The sequence below is a fragment of the Aethalodelphis obliquidens genome, unplaced genomic scaffold, assembly GCF_003676395.1.
Source record: "Aethalodelphis obliquidens isolate GAN/ISIS:26980383/991018 unplaced genomic scaffold, ASM367639v1 scaffold15, whole genome shotgun sequence".
Classification (NCBI taxonomy): domain Eukaryota; kingdom Metazoa; phylum Chordata; class Mammalia; order Artiodactyla; family Delphinidae; genus Aethalodelphis; species Aethalodelphis obliquidens.
Window position 1 is genome coordinate 11,866,537 of NW_020837959.1, and position 19,235 is coordinate 11,885,771.

The window sequence follows — 19,235 nt, forward strand, 5'->3', positions numbered from 1 at the left end:
TGTGTGTGTGTGTGTGTGTGTGTGTGTGTGTGTGTGTGTATGTGTCGAGAATATGGAACCTCCGTGTGAGTTTTCTGCTCAATTTTTCTGTAAACCTAAAATTGCTCTAAAAAATAAAATACTAATAAACACCATGGAAAGTGAAAAGATGTCTGTTACTGTTCCATCTGAGTTTTGTATATCCACCTTACTTAGGGCATTAAAAATACTAGTGTCATGGAACACCTCAGATGACTCTTCGCTTTTCTTCGTATAGCATTCTGCAGTCCTGCTGGCTTCCGTGGCCTCTCTCTGATACAGCCCAAAGCGGGGAGTGTTGCTTTTTGAACACCAGGAAAACGCGAGCAATAGGCTCCAGGTCTGTTAAATAATATCTTGAACTTGTTAAGAGCAAGAGGAAATCCCTCGAGTAGTTTCAGATCCTCTCTTTTCTGCATCCCCTTGCCCCCCGTTCCTCTGCCTCCACTGTCCTATCTCAGGAGACACGATTCTAAGAGGAACAAGTCGAACACGAACAACTTAGATTCTTAGGAGTTAATTCAAACCTCAACAATAACTTTTATTCTGTGAGTGCCTTAGACCTTATAGGTGCTCAGCTAGTATGCATGGCCTGTGGGTGGACACACAGACGGATGGCTGGATGGGCTGCACGGTGGCAGTACAAGCAACCCGCCCCCTTTGGGGGGTTACAAGCTTGCTCTTAGTCATTAGTTAAGGTTATTAGGAAGGCTCTGTGGGTGGCTGAGATATAGAAAGATTGCTTTAAAATGCAAATATAGGTGTATTTGTATTCAAAAGATAAATTATGTGAATTAAAACATTCCATATTAAAGGAATGATTCATGGATTAAAATGAAAAGGCAAAAATGAAAATTTCAGATGTAAGAGGTGGGGCAGATTTCAAACACGAGGCAGAATATTGGTTCACTGTGTACTGACTTCTCTGGGGAGACTTTCGCTCTTTTGGATCATTGTAGATACTGCTGGATGGTTAAAAATATATTCACCTTATAAACCAACTGAAAGCCACAGAATTGACTGGAATTCCGACACAGCTCCGAATCCAATATCTTTGTCACACCGCAAGAAGTCAAAACAACTGACTAAAAGTGAAATGCTCAGTCAACCAATGCTTTGTCTACATAATTTTTAAAAACAAGTTTCGAATGACTTAGTCACAGAAAATACCTGGTGTTTTGGTTACGACACAGAGCTCTGGAAGAGGAAAAGAACTGAAAGTGCTTCCCCCAAAGTGGCTGGATCTTTCTTCATGCTTCCAAATAAAACTACCTAGAGGAGACGGAAGAGTTTCCCCCGGGGCTGTGCTCCATGCAGACTCGAATCAGGCCACCTGCTCACGGGCCAGGATCACAAACAAGGCCTCTGGCAGCCTCAGCGTTACTCTCCCTGGGGAACTCTCTCTCCCAAATCCCCGAGCAGCTCACCTTCATGCCCTGAATGTTCTTCAGCAACACATCTCCAATTCTTTGGTAATCTCCTCTGATGTGAGCATTCGAGCGGCCTTCCCTGCGAGCAAAGCATTGGAAACCACAGTGTTAGCAGTGAAAACATGACCGGAAAGTGTGCCAGCCCCAGATGACAAAGTATCAACATTTATGTCTTCCTTTCCAATCACCTATTTGTACCTCTCCCTTCTGTGTGTGTCACAGAACGTTAGTGCCAGAAGGAGACTCTGAAATTACCCCAGTCATTCTGCAGACAAAGAATTCCACCTGTGCTTTGAAAGAGATACGGAAGAGCCATTTTCTGTTCATTTTAATTTGGTCTCATTTTACATTCCTTTTCCCATCCCCACTTGGGTGATTTTCTCAGCATTAGAAGAGCGTGGAGATGACTTGCAGTAACAAGCTCATGACACTGATTCTTCCTTACAGATTGTGACTAACAGACACTTGTAAGAAGCAAGACTTAGCCTCAACATCAAGGTTTCGGCTCTCAAGAGCCCTTAGTCTGATACAGACAAAGGGCTGTGTGAAAAGCCCTTGGGAAGAGAAAAATGTAATTGAGGAAGTGCAGGAGACCCATGCACGGAGGTAGGTATGGGGAGAATGACTCAGAAGAGGGCAAGATGGGAGTCCCAGGTTCAGAGACAGGTCAGGGGTCCCCTAGATACCCTGGGTGGTGGATGACAAAGGTGTGGGCACTTTTTTTGTTGTTTTTTTTTACCTTTACTGGAGTATAACTGCTTTACAGTGTTGTGTTAGTTTCTATTTGTTACTGTACAACAAGGTGAATCAGCCATATGTATACATGTATCCCCATAACCCCTCCCTCTTGGGTCTCCCTCCCTCCCTCCCTATCCCACCCCTCCAGGCGGTCACAAAGCGCTGAGCTGATCTCCCTGTGCTATGCAGCTGCTTCCCACTAGCTATCTGTTTTACATTTGGTAGTGTATATATGTCCGTGCCACTCTCTCACTTCATCCCAACTTCCCCTTCACCCCCTTGTGTCCCCGAGTCCATTCTCTACGTCTGTGTCTTTATTCCTGCCACTAGGTTCATCAGTACCGTTTTTTTAGATTCCAAAAATGTGCGTTAGGATACGTTATTTTTCTCTTTCTGACTTACTTCACTCTGTATGACAGACTCTAGGTCCATCCCCCTCACTACAAGTAACTCAATTTCGTTCCTTTTTATGGCTGAGTAATATTCCGTTGTATATATGTGCCACGCTTTCTTTATCCATTCATCTGTTGATGGGCATTTATGTTGCTTCCATGTCCTGGCTATTGTAAATAGTGCTGCAATGAACATTGTGGTACATGTATCGTTTTGAATTATGGTTTTCTCAGGGTATGTGGATAGGGGCACTTTTAACAGAGCATTTGGGTATATATTTGTATCTCTCTGGCTCCAGGCTGTATCTGATGTTGATAATCCAGGGGCTTGAACGGCAGTGAGAAAAATAATAATAATAATGGTAGCTGGTGATTACTGAGTACTGGTTACAGTGCTGAGTGCATTACATCACTGAATCCTCGTGGCAGCACTGTGACCAGGTACCACCATCACCCCCATTAAACAGCTAAATACTGAGGCACAAAGAAAGGAAGCAACGTGTCTAATGTCAGTGGTCACGAGGCGGGAGCTTGTACCTGAGCCCAGGAGCCCAGCCCATACAACCTCTAACCGCAATAGCCGTGCACATCTGCCAGTTTACCCGCTGAATTTCCCAGAGAAAATTAAAACATGATTTTCGGGCTTCCCTAGTGGCGCAGTGGTTGAGAGTCCGCCTGCCGATGCAGGGCACACGGGTACGTGCCCCGGTCCGGGAAGATCCCACATGCCGCGGAGTGGCTGGACCCGTGAGCTATGGCCGCTGAGCCTGCGCGTCCGGAGCCTGTGCTCCGCAATGGGAGAGGCCGCAACAGTGAGAGGCCCGCGTACCGCAAACAAACAAAAAAAACAACATGATTTTCAACGACAAACCTGGCTAGTATCTTCAAACCAACTGTTCAGGAGAGCCAGAGCCAACTCAAAGGCAAAGGAAGAATCAGACTGAAAAAAGGTAAAAATCTGGGCACGGAAGTGAAAGGTACTCGGAGCGGAATAAAACACCTGCAGCCCGAGTGCGGAGGGTGATGATCTACACCCAGAGACGCCACCGCCCTACGCCTCCAGCACCGGGAGCAGCGACCCCCTCTCGGCATCTGGAGCTTCCCGGAACTGCCAGCTCAACCTCTGATGCAGCAGGGCTCTCAGGATGGGGAGAGGAAGGCAGGGAGGAAGGCACTTAAAGCAGCAGCCCGGGGGTAGAATAGTCAGGGCCCATCGGAACAGGGGGGCTGGCTCCTCCCCTAGCTCCCAGCTCCACCCCCAACCAGACAGTGACAACACCATATATTCCACTGGTTCTAACTGAGCGTACGCTGTGAATTACATCACAGGGGAGACGGGCACCCAGACCCATTAGGGAATTAAAGTTTCTCTAAAATAAAAGGAACAGACTTCCCTGGTGGTGCAGTGGTTAAGAATCCGCCTGCCGATGCAGGGGACACGGGTTCGAGCCCTGGTCCAGGAAGATCCCACATGCCGCGGAGCAACTAAGTCCGTGCGCCACACTACTGAGCCTGCGCTCTAGACCCCGCGAGCCACAACTATTGAGCCCACGTGCCACAACTACTGAAGCCCATGTGCCTACAGCCCGTGCTCCGCAACAAGAGAAGCCACGGCAATGAGAAGCCCGCACACGGCAACGAAGAGTAGCCCCCGCTCGCCGCAACTAGAGAAAGCCCGCGTGCAGCAACGAAGACCCAACACAGCCATAAATAAAAATAATTTTTTTAAAAAAATAATAAAATAAAAGGAATTGAGGGTACCCATGATGCTCCCAGCCCCTGCCAGGGTCTTCTACGTCTCCCCTAGGGCTGGCTTTCTTTACCTATTGCATTCTCTTCCACCTCAACGCAGAATCCCTTAATCCTTCTGCTTCCTCTTAGCTGCCAAAACAAACAAGTTGGCTGATGGCTTTAATTACTATTCATGTCTCCTCTAATTAAAATATGGATTCTCCCCTCACCACTCCCTGAATTGGTTCTGTGCAAGTTTAGCCTTAACCTAATCCACCGGAAGCAAGCACGTATTGTCACTTCTGCTCCTGGTCACTCTCTCTTGCGTAGCTGCGCCCAAAGTCCTGGCACTCTGTTCTCCGGCTTCTGGAAGCCTCTGTCTCCAGCCCCTGGTTTCTATCTTGGTCAGATCTTCAGTCCTCTTTGCCAAGCTCTGCTGCTCTTCAGGCCACTCCTAAGATGTCTCTGTGTTGGGAATCCAGCCCTGGTTATCTTCTCTCTTTGCTTTCTACTTCTCCCTAAGCAAGCCCTTCTATTCCCCATGGTTTCAATTCACGATGCCAAATCTATGCCTCGATAACCTGGGTAATTATTTCATACCTTCGAGAGGGAACTGCATGAGTGACCCACAGGCATCTCAAACTCAAGGGATTCTGCACAGTTAGTTGCTGCCAAAACCCCATCTTTTCCTCCACTTCCTTCCTTAATGGAGTGGCTGTCCTGCGTCAGCCTCAAGCTACGAGCTTCGGTTATCCACACTGGTCCGCCTCCCTGATCCTCAGCCATCGGGGTCACATTCTCCCCCAGAATGGGCTCAGCGGAGAATGCTCAGGCGTCTGACGGGGACCAGCCTTCCCCCGAGACAGCCCTCAGCTCGCGATCAAGTATTATTCCAGCCCGTCAGCCACAGGGTTGTAGCATCTCTGGATTTTTGGCACATGGCTGTTAATCGAGTCACGATGGAGATGTTTATCGTTTGGCCATCCTGAGGATCCTGCGTGTGTCTGGGTGCGGCTGGGAATTTACTGGTTGCTCTTCTCCTTACACACCTGGGGCAGAAAGGAGCTCCTGCCCCAAGTGGGGGCGTTCCTGCTGTTCAGAACCCCCCACCCCCACCCCTCACCTTCAACATCACAGGAAAAGTTCTCCTTCCTTCCCCGCCACATCTGAACAACAAAGGAGGACCTAACTGCTGAGCCAGAACGGCCTGATTTCAGTAAAAGGAGGGAAGACACAATGTAAACTTGATTTCCAGGTCTGTAGCTATCATCTTGGAACTTAAATCACTGACCCCAAAACTTCCAAACGGACGCGCCATTTGACAACGCAATTTAATCCACAGGACATAATTTAAATGTTTTAGCGAGAATGCCCTGGATTGCGGGTGGGAGCAAGGGGAGAAACAGGCGTCTCAGCTCCCATGAGCACTGAACAATCCTTTCCCTCTCACGGAGAGCACCCCGACCCAAGGGAAACGAAGAGCAGCAAAGCAGACTGGGAGGAGGGGCGGGGAGCGGTGATGGAGGCCAAACTTTATTGACTTCGCTTCCTTTCTTCTTCGCCAGCTATTTATTAAAAGAAAACGTGCTGATGTTAAAACCCCAGACGCAAGGAGACCTTCCTTCCTGCATCGGCCGGTCAGCAGAACCTTATCTGTTTCTCTAAGTCTTCAGCGTCTTTACTTTCATTTTAGAAATTTCTCCGGGATAGCATCACTGGTCCCCTGTGCGCAGGGAACACCCTTATGTCAATCCACCGAGGCGGGGCAGCTCTAGGCCATGTGGTGACAACAGGCTGGGGCCCGGGAAGTTCATGCAACCAGCATAGGCAGCTCGGCCCCCTTCCTGTCCCCTCCCCATTGCAGCACACGGCAAGTACCAGCCCCGCTTGGTTCCAGAACGTGGAATCAGCCCACGGGAAAGGGGACGAGACCTGATGCTCTTGCTGCCCTGTACAGAATGACCGTCGTGTTTTACACTTCCTCTACATGTTAATGCCAGCAAATCCACAAGTCCAAAGCACTGGCTTTACTGTAAAGAGCTAAAAGGTCACTTTAGGGACTCCCCGGCGGTCCAGTGGTTTAGGTCTCTGCACTTCCAAGGCAGGGGGCGCAGATTCGATCCCTGGTTGGGGAATTAAGACCCCACATGCCGTGCGGCGCATCCAAAAACACAAAAGGTCACTTTACTGTGGAGAACGTGAAAAAGTAATTATATCTCTTCCGGAACAGCCTCTGGATGTTAACCTCACAAGAAAAGAGCCCTTGTTTGGAAGATGGGGACACACACTTGTTGTCTGGGTAATTACCACGCGGCAACGCAGCTGAAAATTCTTTTGATAATTTTGCTTTGGAAACCCATGTACCAAGAAGCCTTCCAGATGCTACATTCTGACCTGGGCACCACGATTAATGTGCTCCCGGGAGCAACGACACGTTATCTCAGCACAAGGCTGAACACACACACACACACCCTTACACGGAATCTGAGTCTTCCCAACCCTCCGTAAACATTTCATCGACCACTACCACTACGTGAGCCGGTCAGCAGCTCAGCAACAGGCAGACCGAAGTCTGGCCCTGCCCTCGCACCCAGAACAAAGAACCATCTCATCAGATTAAAACATGAAAGCAAACCACGCAGCCTGGAGTGGGAAGGCTGACTTTTCCAACCCGGCGCTGTGTCGGGGTGCTCTCGGACCCCAGGAAAACAGATTGAACTTTGTGACGTTTTAGGCCTCATTTGCAAAACACACATCATGCCCTGATTCTTCCTGTTCCTTGTGGCTCCTACGATTCTCAATGGGAAAAAAAAAAAAGGCTGTGATTGTGTGTGCTTGTGTATCTATGTAAATAAAAGAATAATATGTAAATGAGCAAATGAGTAAAGACAAATTTTCCATTAAAATGTAAGGTAGGGAGGGTGACTGGGTTCAAAAAGCCAACAAATTAGCCAAAGGAACAGATTTTGATATGTGTGTGTATCTATTTATATTAGCCGCATGTAATTAATAGTTGTGGATTTCAATATTCTTTGATGACTTTCAATATCCTTTGAAATCCCTGGAGAGGAAAATCCCATTAATGTGAACATTAATTCACATCCCCACTTGTGGGGAAGGCATTTGCGCGAGAGGTGTCCCCACTGGGCCAGGGTACACGGTTTCTCTCCAGCAGTGACAGGTAAGGGATCCATCCTGTCCTTCAGTGCAGGTGGGACACGGCAGCCTCATGCTCTCCGCCTTCAGTTACGCTACTGGGTTGCTTAAAGCGAGGGGGGGGGGGGCGGGGTTTCTTCTCCTGAGGTTTAACACCAGGTCCTGCTTAATAAGAGGCACAAGTTACAGCCCACTCATAGGCAGGCCTGACTGCACCCAGATGAGACCCGGGTTCAGTACTGTTAACGGCCACGTATTAAAACGCAGCACAACAGAAAGGCCGTTTCAAACTCATACGCGGCCTGGCGAGTGCTCTCAAGTGTTTCCCAGCAGAAACCCACCTGCGATTCAGGCAACTGGAAAAGTCATTTGTTTTTCTAAAAAAAGTAGCTTGCTCTTAAAGCCCAGTGGACTGATAACCGTCAGGAATACAGCAGATAATCCAAGAAAAATAACTCCTGCCTACGCCTGAGAACAGGCAATTTTACCCATGTGTTAAAAGGAAACAGTCACCAACCACCGCTGTCCCCGGAACCCTAGGTAGACAGTGGGAAGCTGAGTCAGGGCAGAATATAGTGGGAAGATCACAGTGTCTTCCTTGCCTTTGAAACAAAGATGAAATTTTAAATTTTAAATAAATGTATATATAAAAAAAGTGTACACACGTCCCCCCCCCCCCACGGTACACCCATGATCCATATCTTGTTCTAACTTCCTTCCACTGTGTATTTTTTGCAAGCTGTTTTCCAGGTAGATCACGCTGCCTTGTCTCGAGTTTCATTGCTTATTTTGAGAGTAATGATTTTAAACCCTTTTTGCACAGTCTTCTTTTTAAAACCAATGAAAATCTTCTTCAAACAAAAGCTTTTACACAAGAGAAGTAGCCCTGATCTGCCTGAAGCAGGGAGCGGAGGGGTCAGAGAACCGCCTTGGAGTCTTGCGTTTTAAATCAATGACTCTGATTTCTAAGAAAGTGGATGGTGGGGCATTCGGTCCTAATGCGAAAGGCAGACTGCGTCCACTGTCTGTCTTCCACTCAGAGTTCCTCCCCTTTACATCTCCAAAACTGTGCTGTCCAATACAGTATCCACATATGGTTATTTAAATTTTAACTTTACTTAAAATAAAATTTAAAAATTCAATTCCTCAGGCACACGAGCCCTATTTCAAGGACTCAAGACCCGCAGGTGGCTAATGGCTGTTGCATTGAACGACGCGGACAGAGTATCTCCATCACCACAGTTCCACTGGAGAGCACTGCTCTAGACAGAACACCAGCGAATAAGCTAACAGCTACTGCTTCTGCCTCCTGGTTCACGGGCTCCAGGGAAAGTGAGAAGTGGGGTGTGGGGCTTCCCTGGTGGCGCAGTGGTTAAGAATCCGCCTGCCAATGCAGGGGACACGGGTTCGAGCCCTGGCCCGGGAAGATCCCACACGCCGCAGAGCAACTCAGCCTGTGCGCCACAACTGCTGAGCCTGCGCTCTAGAGCTCGTGAGCCACAACTACTGAAGCCCACGTGCCACAACTACTGAATCCGGCGTGCCTAGAGCCCATGCTCCGCAACAAGAGAAGCCACTGCAATGAGAAGCCCGCGCACCGCAACGAAGAGTAGCCCGCTGGGCTTCCCTGGTGGCTCAGTGGTTGAGAGTCCTCCTGCTGATGCGGGGGACGTGGGTTCGTGCCCCGGTCCGGGAAGATCCCACGTGCCACGGAGCGGCTGGGCCCGTGAGCCACGGCCGCTGAACCTGCGCGTCCGGAGCCTGTGCTCCGCAACGGGAGAGGCCACAACAGTAAGAGGCCCACGTACCAAAAAAAAAAAAAAAAAAAAGAGTACCCCCGCTCGCCCGCAACTAGAGAAAGCCTGCACGCAGCAACGAAGACCCAACGCAGCCAAGAAATAAAAACAAGTTATAAAGTAAATCTATATAAAAAAAAAAGCAGTGGGGTGTGGTCCTCCCTAACTTCACACTGAACAACTTCTGGCAAGGCACTTCCCTTTCAGAGCCTTATTTTCCATAGGCATAGAGATGGGGGTAGGCCCACCATCCTGTTTGGATTGTCAAAGGAGACAATTTAAGGGAAAATGCTTTAAAAGATACTGTAGACGTGCACGGTGTTTTACCGTATACATATCTATGGTCCTTTTTTTTTTTTAACACCTCTAGAATACTGACGGTTTCGGTTCTGGAAAAGGGTCAGATGCCCAATGGTCTCTTGGCATGAGTAGAAAACAGAACAGGAGCTCTGGAGCTCTGCCCGGGCTCTGCTTCCAAGTCTTTTCAGGCTGCTGCTGGCTGCCTCCTCGGTGCAGGGCACAGGGAGAGATGTAACTGGAACACAAGCTCTCAAAGCACGGGAACTGTGGCCTGTTTGGTTCACTGAACGCTGAGAACGGTGCCTAATGCACAGTAAGGGCACAGTAAATATTTGCTGAACAAACGAAAGTGACCATCTTGCCGTAAAAACTCTAGAATTAGAAAAAATTCAAATCCATCTTCTCAGACTCTAGACCCAAAGGCGATACTTCTGCAGACAAAGTCACCATAGGGCGAGCGTTGACCAGATGCCATGAGCTTCCTGCCACTTTCGAGAGGAGGACAAATACCACTGGAGAGTGCTCGGGGCAGAAGGGTCAGCGGTGGTGATCTCCCGGAGCCAGAGAGGGAAGGAAGGACGCAATTCTGGAGACCAGGGTGCTGGATGGGGCTCTGCCGGCTTCTGCCATGTGGCCAAGGGCGAGCCGTGCTCTCAAGCTCTCCTCTGAAGAATGAGGAGTCATGGCAGATGCCGTTCCAGCCCCCTTCCAGGCGTTTAAAACCCTGTGCTTCGACAACACAGCTTCAAAGACGCCAACGACGGGTCAGCTCAGACCTAAGTCCAAGTCATGCCTCTGTCACTTAAGAGCTGTGTGGCCATGAGCAAGGTGTCTGACCTCTCTGAGCCTCATTTTCCCAATCATAAAATGGGAAAAACAACACCTACACCCGGGGAAATTCTTTTTCACCACGGATCGGCAAGCTTCTTCTGTAAAGAGCCAGAGAGTAAGTACTGTAGGCTTTGCAGGCCATCCGAGCTCTGTCCCAACTACTCAACTCTGCTGATGGCGCACCACAGCAGCCGCAGACGACAGGGAAAAGGACGGGCGCAGCTGTGTTCTAAATAAAACTTTATTAGCACACACAGGGGGCAGAGCAGATCTGGCCACAGGCTGTAGTTTGCCAGCCCCTGATTCTGAAGATCAAGTGGGAAAAGCAGAGTGGTCATTCTAGTTTGACTCATAATGCCAACCTGGCAATGGTATAAGGTACATGAAGAGTTTGCATGTAACAAGTGCTCACTAATGGAAGTTTATTACTAATATTAATGCCACAAACACTGCACTGTGAATCCTGGTTTTCTAAGTGTGAAAGCACTGCCCATCCTCATCTGTCAGGCCTCCTTCTGCTTCGGGTCTTTGAAACATAACAACAGACAAATTTAATAACCTACAAGATCTACCCCGGAGGAAACCAAGCCATTTTCAGGAATCTGATTTGTATTTTGAGCACCTATTGTGTGGTGGTCCTTGTGTTTGGTGTCACGAGTACTATTCATTCTTTTGTTTTTAAATACGACTTTTAAAGCTTACACTCCATTTACAGTTATTACAAAATATTTGGCTGTATTCCCCGTGTTATACAATACATCCCTGTAGCCTATCTTACACCCCATAGTTTGTACCTCCCAATGCTGTGAAAAAAGTACTTTCTGTGATGATGGAAATGTCTCTTATGTCTGCTGTCCAATACGTAGCCACTAGCCGCATGGGACTCATAGCCCTTGAGATGTGACTCGTGTTACCGAGAAACTGAATTTTTAATTTAAATTATTTTAAACAAACCGCTCCAAGTGGCTAGTGGCGACTGCATGGGACAGTGCAGCTTTAGATGTCCTCGTTTATCCTTGTCTTACATTGTTTTCCATTTGTGAACTGTCTCAGAATCCGTGTGGAAAATGAGGCATAAAAGGATTTAAAACCACAACAAAAAATGAGTCTTAGCAAGAGCTGTGACGCAGTTTACCAACGAGAAGTCATACATTCGTTCAGACAGGCAAATACCACCCGAGTTCCACCCTAGTCTAAGGGACACAGGAATAGCTCCCCCGCCTCCCCCGAGGAGACGACCGTCTGGGCAGATGCTAAGACGTGCGCGTCAGCAGCTGAGCTTCCAGGTGAACCGTGAGGGGCGGGCGACCAGTAACTGTCTCGGGAAGTCAGAGGAGGAGAGCCGGAGGTTAGCGGGGAAGGAGGGAGGGAGGAATCACGGCGTCTGAACCGGGCTAAGTCAATTTTACAGGTGGAAAAATCAATGCGGTTAATGGACTTTGCTGGATTCAAGAGTGACTCAGGATTCCTGACATGAGGGGTCATCACCCTAACTTCCTGCTCATGACAAAAACTCACGACGGCTGGAACGCTGGGAGCACGTCAAGGCTGCGAGGCAGTGGGATTCCACATCAGACAAGAACGTTCCAAGAGACAAGGCACCGCAGCTGATTTTATTCTCAAAGAGTAAAGCTGTCATTGCCGGCACTAAGCGCACCATGGCGAAGACAGGAGCCCGCCGCCCGTAAGAATTATCCAGCCATGAAGAAAGCATGTGGGGCGCGAATGACTACTCTGTGAGATAATTACAGGCGTTCTCCGCAGTCAACCTTTACAAATATTTTGGTCTTGGGCAACAACAAAATATCATAGAAATCAGAGCCTCTCCTTATGTGGATGTGGGAAACGGTCCATCGACATCAACTCTGGGGGGAACCAAAGCGTTCATTTCACATAAACTACCTGCAGGGGCAAAGCCAGCCAGTGGTGCACGGTGTGGCAGGAACCAGCAGCCACTGGCGACCTCTCCAAAGCATGGTGGCCAGGGTCCGGTCCATCCTCGGTGATCCAGAGATGAAGCGTGGGGGGCAGACTCTCCGGGTTGAAGGGAGGGGAGGGGGAGGCATGTGCACGTGTGTTTCTCTGGGTTGAAAGCGGGGGGAGGCATGTGCACGTGTGTGGTACAGGCTTGTGCTCCTGCCTCAACCACAAGGGGATGCTCCCCCTCTCGAGAGAGGATGCTGTGAGAAACTGCTCTGACGGAAGGGCGAGCTAGCTGCCTTTGGGAGTGGTGGCCACTGCAGCCCCCAGGGGCTGGTAAGAAGAACAGGGTCTCTGCCCACCCTGCTTACAGGACCCTCAGGCGGACAAGCTCATGACAACAGGCTGTCCCGTCACGGGGCTCCTTTCTGCATTTCCCATAATGATCCCAAGTTCAAACACAGGTCAGAGAAGGCAGTGTGTTAATTAACATCAAAGGTCTCCACCTCAGAATAAAAGCAGAGCATCTGACCAGCTGGGATGATCGCTCACCACACCCCTCACAGGGTCACTTAAGAAAGGTAAAAAAGCCCGTTTTTACTTCCCTACCTGTTTAAAATAAAGCCCATGGACCTCACAGAGCTGTGGGGTCATGGACGGAAACTATAATGGGAGATGAAAAGAGCCTCCAAGGATGAGGAAGGTGCCGAGAAGCGAGACTTGGCATTGCGAGGTCCGCCTTCAGATGAAAGGCACCTGGACAGGTAAGCCCCACCCACCCTCAACAGCGTTCTGAATCAGTAAGATGACAAGAGCTGAGCTCTCAGCTTAGGTACCATTTTAGCTTTAAACGGAGGTCTTATGTTCAATTTAACCCATCCAGGCCTGGCTGCGAAGGCTGACTGGGTCAGAATGGAGGCAATTCAATCAGCAGACGCACCTGCCACCCTCCGTGAGGTTCCAGTAAGTTAATTCAGGGAAGCACTTGGCAGTGCCCACAGAGAACCCACAGGCGTGGTGGCCCTCGTGTGCAAGGCACTGTTTTGAAGGCTCTGGTCTTATCCTGCCCTGGATTCCCTGTGACTTTCTTTTTGCTATTTTGAAAAAGTTGTGGCTATATATATACAACCTAGCATTTCCCTTCAAAACTATTTTTTAGGTGTACAGTTCAGTGGCACCAAGTACAGTCACATTGCTGTGCAACCACCAGCACCAGGCTTCTCTAGAGCTTTTTCATCTTTCCAAACTGAGATTCCATATCCCCTGAACACTAACTCCCCATTTCCCTCTACCCAGCCCCTGGCAGCCACCATTCTCTTTTCCATCTCCACGAACTGACTACTCTAGGTGCTTCCCAGAATTGGAATCATATAGTATTTGTCCTGGCTTTTACTTCACTTAGTATAATGCCTTTAAGGTTCATCCACGTCGTAGCAGGTGTCAGACTGTCCTTCCTTCTAAAGGCTGAATAATATTCCATCGCATAGATCGACCACATTGGGTTTATCCATTCACATGTCAATGGCCATCAGGTTGTTTCTACCTTTTGGCTATTGTGAATAACGCTGTTATGAACACGGATGCATGAGTTATCTGTGTCGAGTTCTTTCTTTCAAATCTTTTGAGTAGATACCTAAGAGTGGAACTCCTGGATCACACGGTAATTCTGTACTGACTTTTTTGAGGAATCCCTACGTTTTTCTCTCAATGATACCCAGAGCTGGTAGGATGATAAGAAAAATATTCTATTCACTTTTGTTCTATGATGCTTCACTGGTGCTTCTTTATGTAAAGATGTTCCACTTTTGGGGGCGGATACAAACGATCTTCTCACCCATTCAGTCATCTCCACTCCACTTCAAGCTTGGCCATGGTGAGACAGAACCACTCCGCCAGGGAAGCTCATCACAGCCTGCAAGACTGCCACAGCCCCGGAAGAGGAGCCTCCTTTCCGCTCCGCATGCACACCCGATCCCTTGTGGACACCGTCCCGTCTCTCCTCCCCACAGAAGCCCCCAGCATCCTGAGGCAGCACCTGCACCCTGGGGAGCCTCAAACCATCTCTGCCCCCTGGGCCTCACTCTCCCAACCACGCTCCCCTCTGGCACCCTCCACCCCCGCCTTCATTCTTTCTTCAAATCTCTGGTGGCTTCTCCAGCTTCCTTTGCTGGCTCTTGCTCTGCCATAAGCCATGATTATAGAAAGGTGCCCCCCAAAGTGTATTCAACAAGATTCTGTCCCTGGCTCTTTTTTTTTTTTTTTTTTTTTTCCGTACACAGGCCCCTCACTGTTGTGGCCTCTCCCGTTGCGGAGCACAGGCTCCGGACGCGCAGGCTCAGCGGCCATGGCTCACGGGCCCAGCCGCTCCGTGGCATGTGGGATCTTCCCGGACCGGGGCACGAACCCGTGTCCCCTGCATCGGCAGGCGGACTCTCAACCACTGCACCACCAAGGAAGCCCTCCCTGGCTCTCTTTTGTCTCAACATTCTCTTCCTTAAAGATCTGATTCTTCTTGTGGATAATTTCCACATCTACACCACTGCGTCTGACTTCTTTCCCAAGTCGGAGACTGGCGTTTCCAACTGCCTGTACGGCTTCATTATTGACCCCTCGAAATTGACGCACAAGCCCCTCTTCCCTCCACTTTACTTGTTTTTTCCCTTTTCTTCTTCCACGTTGCTCTTGATTTCACGACCATCCTCCCAGTCAGCCAGGCTCAAAGCTCCAGGGACCTCCCCTTCGCTTCCCCTTTGTCCCACAAGCCCTGAGACTTGGTGAATTTCCACATGGGGGTCTTTCCAGCCCTCTTGCCTGAACTTCTGCTCTCCTACCAAGCGACGACGCTACCTCAAGGTTCTTCTAAAAAAAGAAACCCAGCTGATCCTTCTTCGAAGCTGTGTGCCCACAGCCAACACCGAGTGCCCCCTTGCATGCCCCTCCTTGGGTCTCAGCTCCCCGCCAGCTGTCAGCCGAGTTCCGTCCCCGGCAGAACCCACCAAGACGCACTGTTCCAGGGCAGGTCTGCATCCATCTCTGGGGAACGACTTGGCCAGTTTGTCCTCAGCACCTGTCAGTCATTTCAGGGCTGGAATCTGGGGTTCCTGCCCAAAGACCAAAGACCTTTAGTGGCTTTCTCTGAATGCATTTGAACAGCTGAGTAAAACGTCCTTGCTTTCAAAAGGAAAAGTATTCTGCATGTTTTCAGAAGTCACCGAACCTGTTCTGTTTCCTTGTTTTTGAAGAAACAGGGCAACTTGGGCTTGGGCTAGAACGAAAGGGTCCAGCCTCTTCTCAGGTGTGTTGACTTAGGAGCACGTACCATTTGGACAGGAGCAGGTGTGTTTACTCAGCTGGGGTCCGGTCGAATCATTTGGGAAAACTTCCTGGTAATTTTTCTGCCCTATGATTTGCCACTGCCAATGGAAGTATATGACAACCTAACTTAGGCCTGCAAAGAAAGGCATGGTGGCTGTGATATTTAAGCCCCAAATCTGGAGGACCTTGAGGTGCATTGTAAACTTTAGACTTCTTTCTATTAACAATAATTAAAAACATTATTACTGAATAAAGTCTGGAGTTTAGTGGATAATAATGTACTGTTAAGAGAGAAAGGACAGGTCCAAAGTGGAGTTACTTGGGCTAAAACCAAGACCTAATACCTAACCTAACTGCAGTTACAACCTCCCCCAGGAATGTAGTCCTCGCCAGTCAGTCAGGAATTTTCCCGTCAGCACCAATGAGGTCATCTGGCACGTGGGCCCTCTCAATTCCCAAACGAAGATGAGGTCACCTGCCACACAGACCCCTTCTGTCCCCCAGGTAGGTTACCTACGTCCGAAATAATGTTTTTTATTCCTTGTTTTGCCTTTACTGACCGTTCCCCTACTGGAGCTCCTCGGAGCTCCTTTCTACTAGCTAGATGGAATGCTGCCCGTTCATGAATCGTCTAATAAAGCCAATCAGACCTTTAAAATTTACTCACTCAAATTTCGCTTTTTAATAGAACCAACACTGGTTCCTTAGTTTTGACGAATGTGCCCAGTGATGTAAGAAGTTGACGTCAGTAGGAGGGTAGGGGAGAGGAGTGTGCAGAAATTCTATCCTCATGGCAACTTTTCTCTAAATCTAAGATTTCTATTTATAGAAGTTTACATTAAAAAAGGGTCTGGGGACTTCCCTGGTGGTCAAGTGGGTAAGACTCCACGCTCCCAATGCAGGGGGCCCGGGTTCGATCCCTGGTCGGGGAACTAGATGCTGCATGCCGCAACTAAGAGTCCGCATGCTGCAACTAAGATCTGGGGCAGCCAACATGAATGAATGGGTGAATGGGTAAGTATTAAACAATTTAAAAAAATGGATAAAAAAATGTTAAAAACATAAAAAATGGTCCGTCTTCCCCACCTTTTTCTGTGTGGGACAGGACATCGAGCCCTTTACAGACACTGTCCCATTTAGTTGGTGTGATGGCCCTGTGAAGTGGAGACTGCACCCCACACCTTACAGGTGAGGAAACGAGGCCGTGCAAGGCCACGGACAGCTGGATGTGGACCTCAGGTGGCGTGATGGAGGACGCAGGCACAGCCATCCCACGCCACGTGAGCCAGGCCACGTCTCCCATCGCAGAGTATCAATACACACACACACACACACACACACACACACACACGAGTCTGTCAGTCAGTAACCCGGAGCAAACTCCTTTCTTAATAAACTCCATGTGATCCATTCTTCTCATTGAACATATTTGCTCATGGCTTGCCTCTTCTGTGTGGGCATGAATGGCCCACGTGTCCTCCAAGACAGAACTGGCCAGTGACGCCCTCTGCCCACACTGGACATGGCCCACTCATCCACGAGAGGGCCTGGCCTTCCTTGCCCCACAAGCCTGCCTCCTCCTCTGAGACCGCAAGTCCCCAGCGGGCGAAGCCTGACACTCACCAGCTCACTCCCCCACCCACCCACCTGGCTCACCCATGCGCTCATTCATTCACTCATTCAGTCACTGCTCATAGAAGAAACCAGTTATGTGCCAAATGCAGACCAAGGAACCAGAGAATCTCCAGTGTGTCACAGGCAGTCACAACAGTTGTTTCAGAAAAGTCATTCATCACGGTCATCTCAAGAAGCAATTTAAAATGCAAATTTCTGGGTCTGACCCCAATGTTCTAATTAAGGAGGGCCAGGTGGGGCCTGGCAGTCTGTATTTTTTCAAAACTTCCCTGGCCCATCAACCTCAGGTGACCCTGATGCCCTGCCAGCTTTGGGGTTTCGCCCAATAGATAAGTACCTTCTGGAAATGGGCAACCTCAGCTCAAGAAACCCCGAGGCAGAGGCGCTCATTACCTCATAGGGCAGCCTCTCATCTCCAAGCCGCACTTACTGTGAGGAAACCCTTTTCTATACTCGGACACAAGGCGCCTTTTTGGAAATTCGCTCCTTTGTTTAAATTTTGTCCTCTGGTACCATGAAGAGGATGCCGACGCCCCTCTTTCATACAACCAGCCTGAGAAGGGCCATCCTAGTTTCCAGAATCTTCTCCCTTTTAGGCCAAATGCCCATACTTCCAACAACTTTCAAAAAATGGAATGCATTCTACTCTTATCCCGTTTCAAACGTGAAACTCCGAATTGGGTACGGTATTCTGACGGAGCTCAGAGCCTTCAAGCTTCAAGGGGCAATCCTTTCCCATGCTCTGGTCTCCTTCTAATGAGGCAGAGTCTACGGAAGAGGTTCTTGACCTTGGCTGCACGTTGGAATAATCACCTGGGAAGCTTTAGGAACTACTGATGCTTAGGGCCCACCTCTCAAGAGATTCTGATACAACCGTCTGGGGCTCTGCCTGGTTATCAAGATTTTTTTTTTAAAGGTTCCAGGTGATCTTAACGAGCAGCCGATATCGAGAGCTACAGATCCGACAGACGTTGATCTCTCTGTGTTATTCTATTGGCTCACACTAAACTCATTCACACTCAACCTTTTGCCCTGAGTCCCTGCCGAGCCAGGCCTTCCTCATCATGCCCTTGAGGAACTGATTAGCTGAACTTAATGGCAGGCTTTTACAATGACTCCCAATAACTGACTCTCATCAGTTTGGTGTGGGTCCACTGTTGGAAGGCTACTGAAGGTCAAGTCAACTGAGCTGCGTATGGACGATCTGCTCTCCCTTTAGCTTTGAGCTTCTGGTATCTTCATGGAAAACATGAATAAAATCGTCGATCTCTGAACGATACTCTACTGAAAATTCTATAGGAAATAAATGACAGCAGGTGCTTTTTAAGCCACTGGATATCTTTTCACAGATAAGGGCTAAAGATTTATGGTCACAGATAAGTCCAAGAGCATGGCGTCATTCCTAGAATGAAACGTTTCATACAGCTCTCCCAAGTTCTCTGGTGGCAGCGCTAGGTAGTCAGACACGAGCAGGTCCCTGCCCCGTCCTGGATGGGGATCATCTTTCCCTCCCCCATCTGGACACTGGTGATCAGAACATGCCCAGAGGTCCTCCCTCTTGTGGTCAAGGACCACCGCTAAGTTTCCAGACGTATCAGGACCAAGCAAGATAGAACTGCCAGAACAGGTTGGTGCAGGCGCACCAAGACCCAAAAGGTGACTCAGAGTAACAGGGCGGGGTTCGTTATGCTGTAATTATAATAAATTAGCATTGCAGTTTTTGTTCCTCCCCCGCCCCCCCCACCGTGTTTCACTTCGGTGCTTATGGGTAAGCACCTGCGCGCTAAGGGAGAAGTAATATAACCTAAAGCTGTCCATCAACTTGTCAGTCAGATGACGCAGGACACAGGGAGGGACCACTGCTCTAAAAAACCCAACCCTACCCCCACTGTGGGACTGCTTCTGGTTTCCAGACAGCCCGCTCTTGTCCTTTCTCAGGAGCATACTTTTGCTTTAACAAAACTCTTGCTACT

General features: G+C 49.0%; 1 protein-coding gene across 2 annotated transcripts in view; it reads right to left on the reverse strand.

Moving 5' to 3' along the window:
* Positions 1 to 19,235, reverse strand: part of FARP1 (FERM, ARH/RhoGEF and pleckstrin domain protein 1) — a 288,333-nt gene that overhangs the window by 20,913 nt on the left and 248,185 nt on the right. For both annotated transcript variants that reach the window (XM_027115951.1, XM_027115952.1), the window contains exon 17: positions 1,446 to 1,527. In XM_027115951.1, the coding sequence (XP_026971752.1) occupies positions 1,446 to 1,527 (82 nt within the window). The remainder of the gene's footprint in view (positions 1 to 1,445; positions 1,528 to 19,235) is intronic.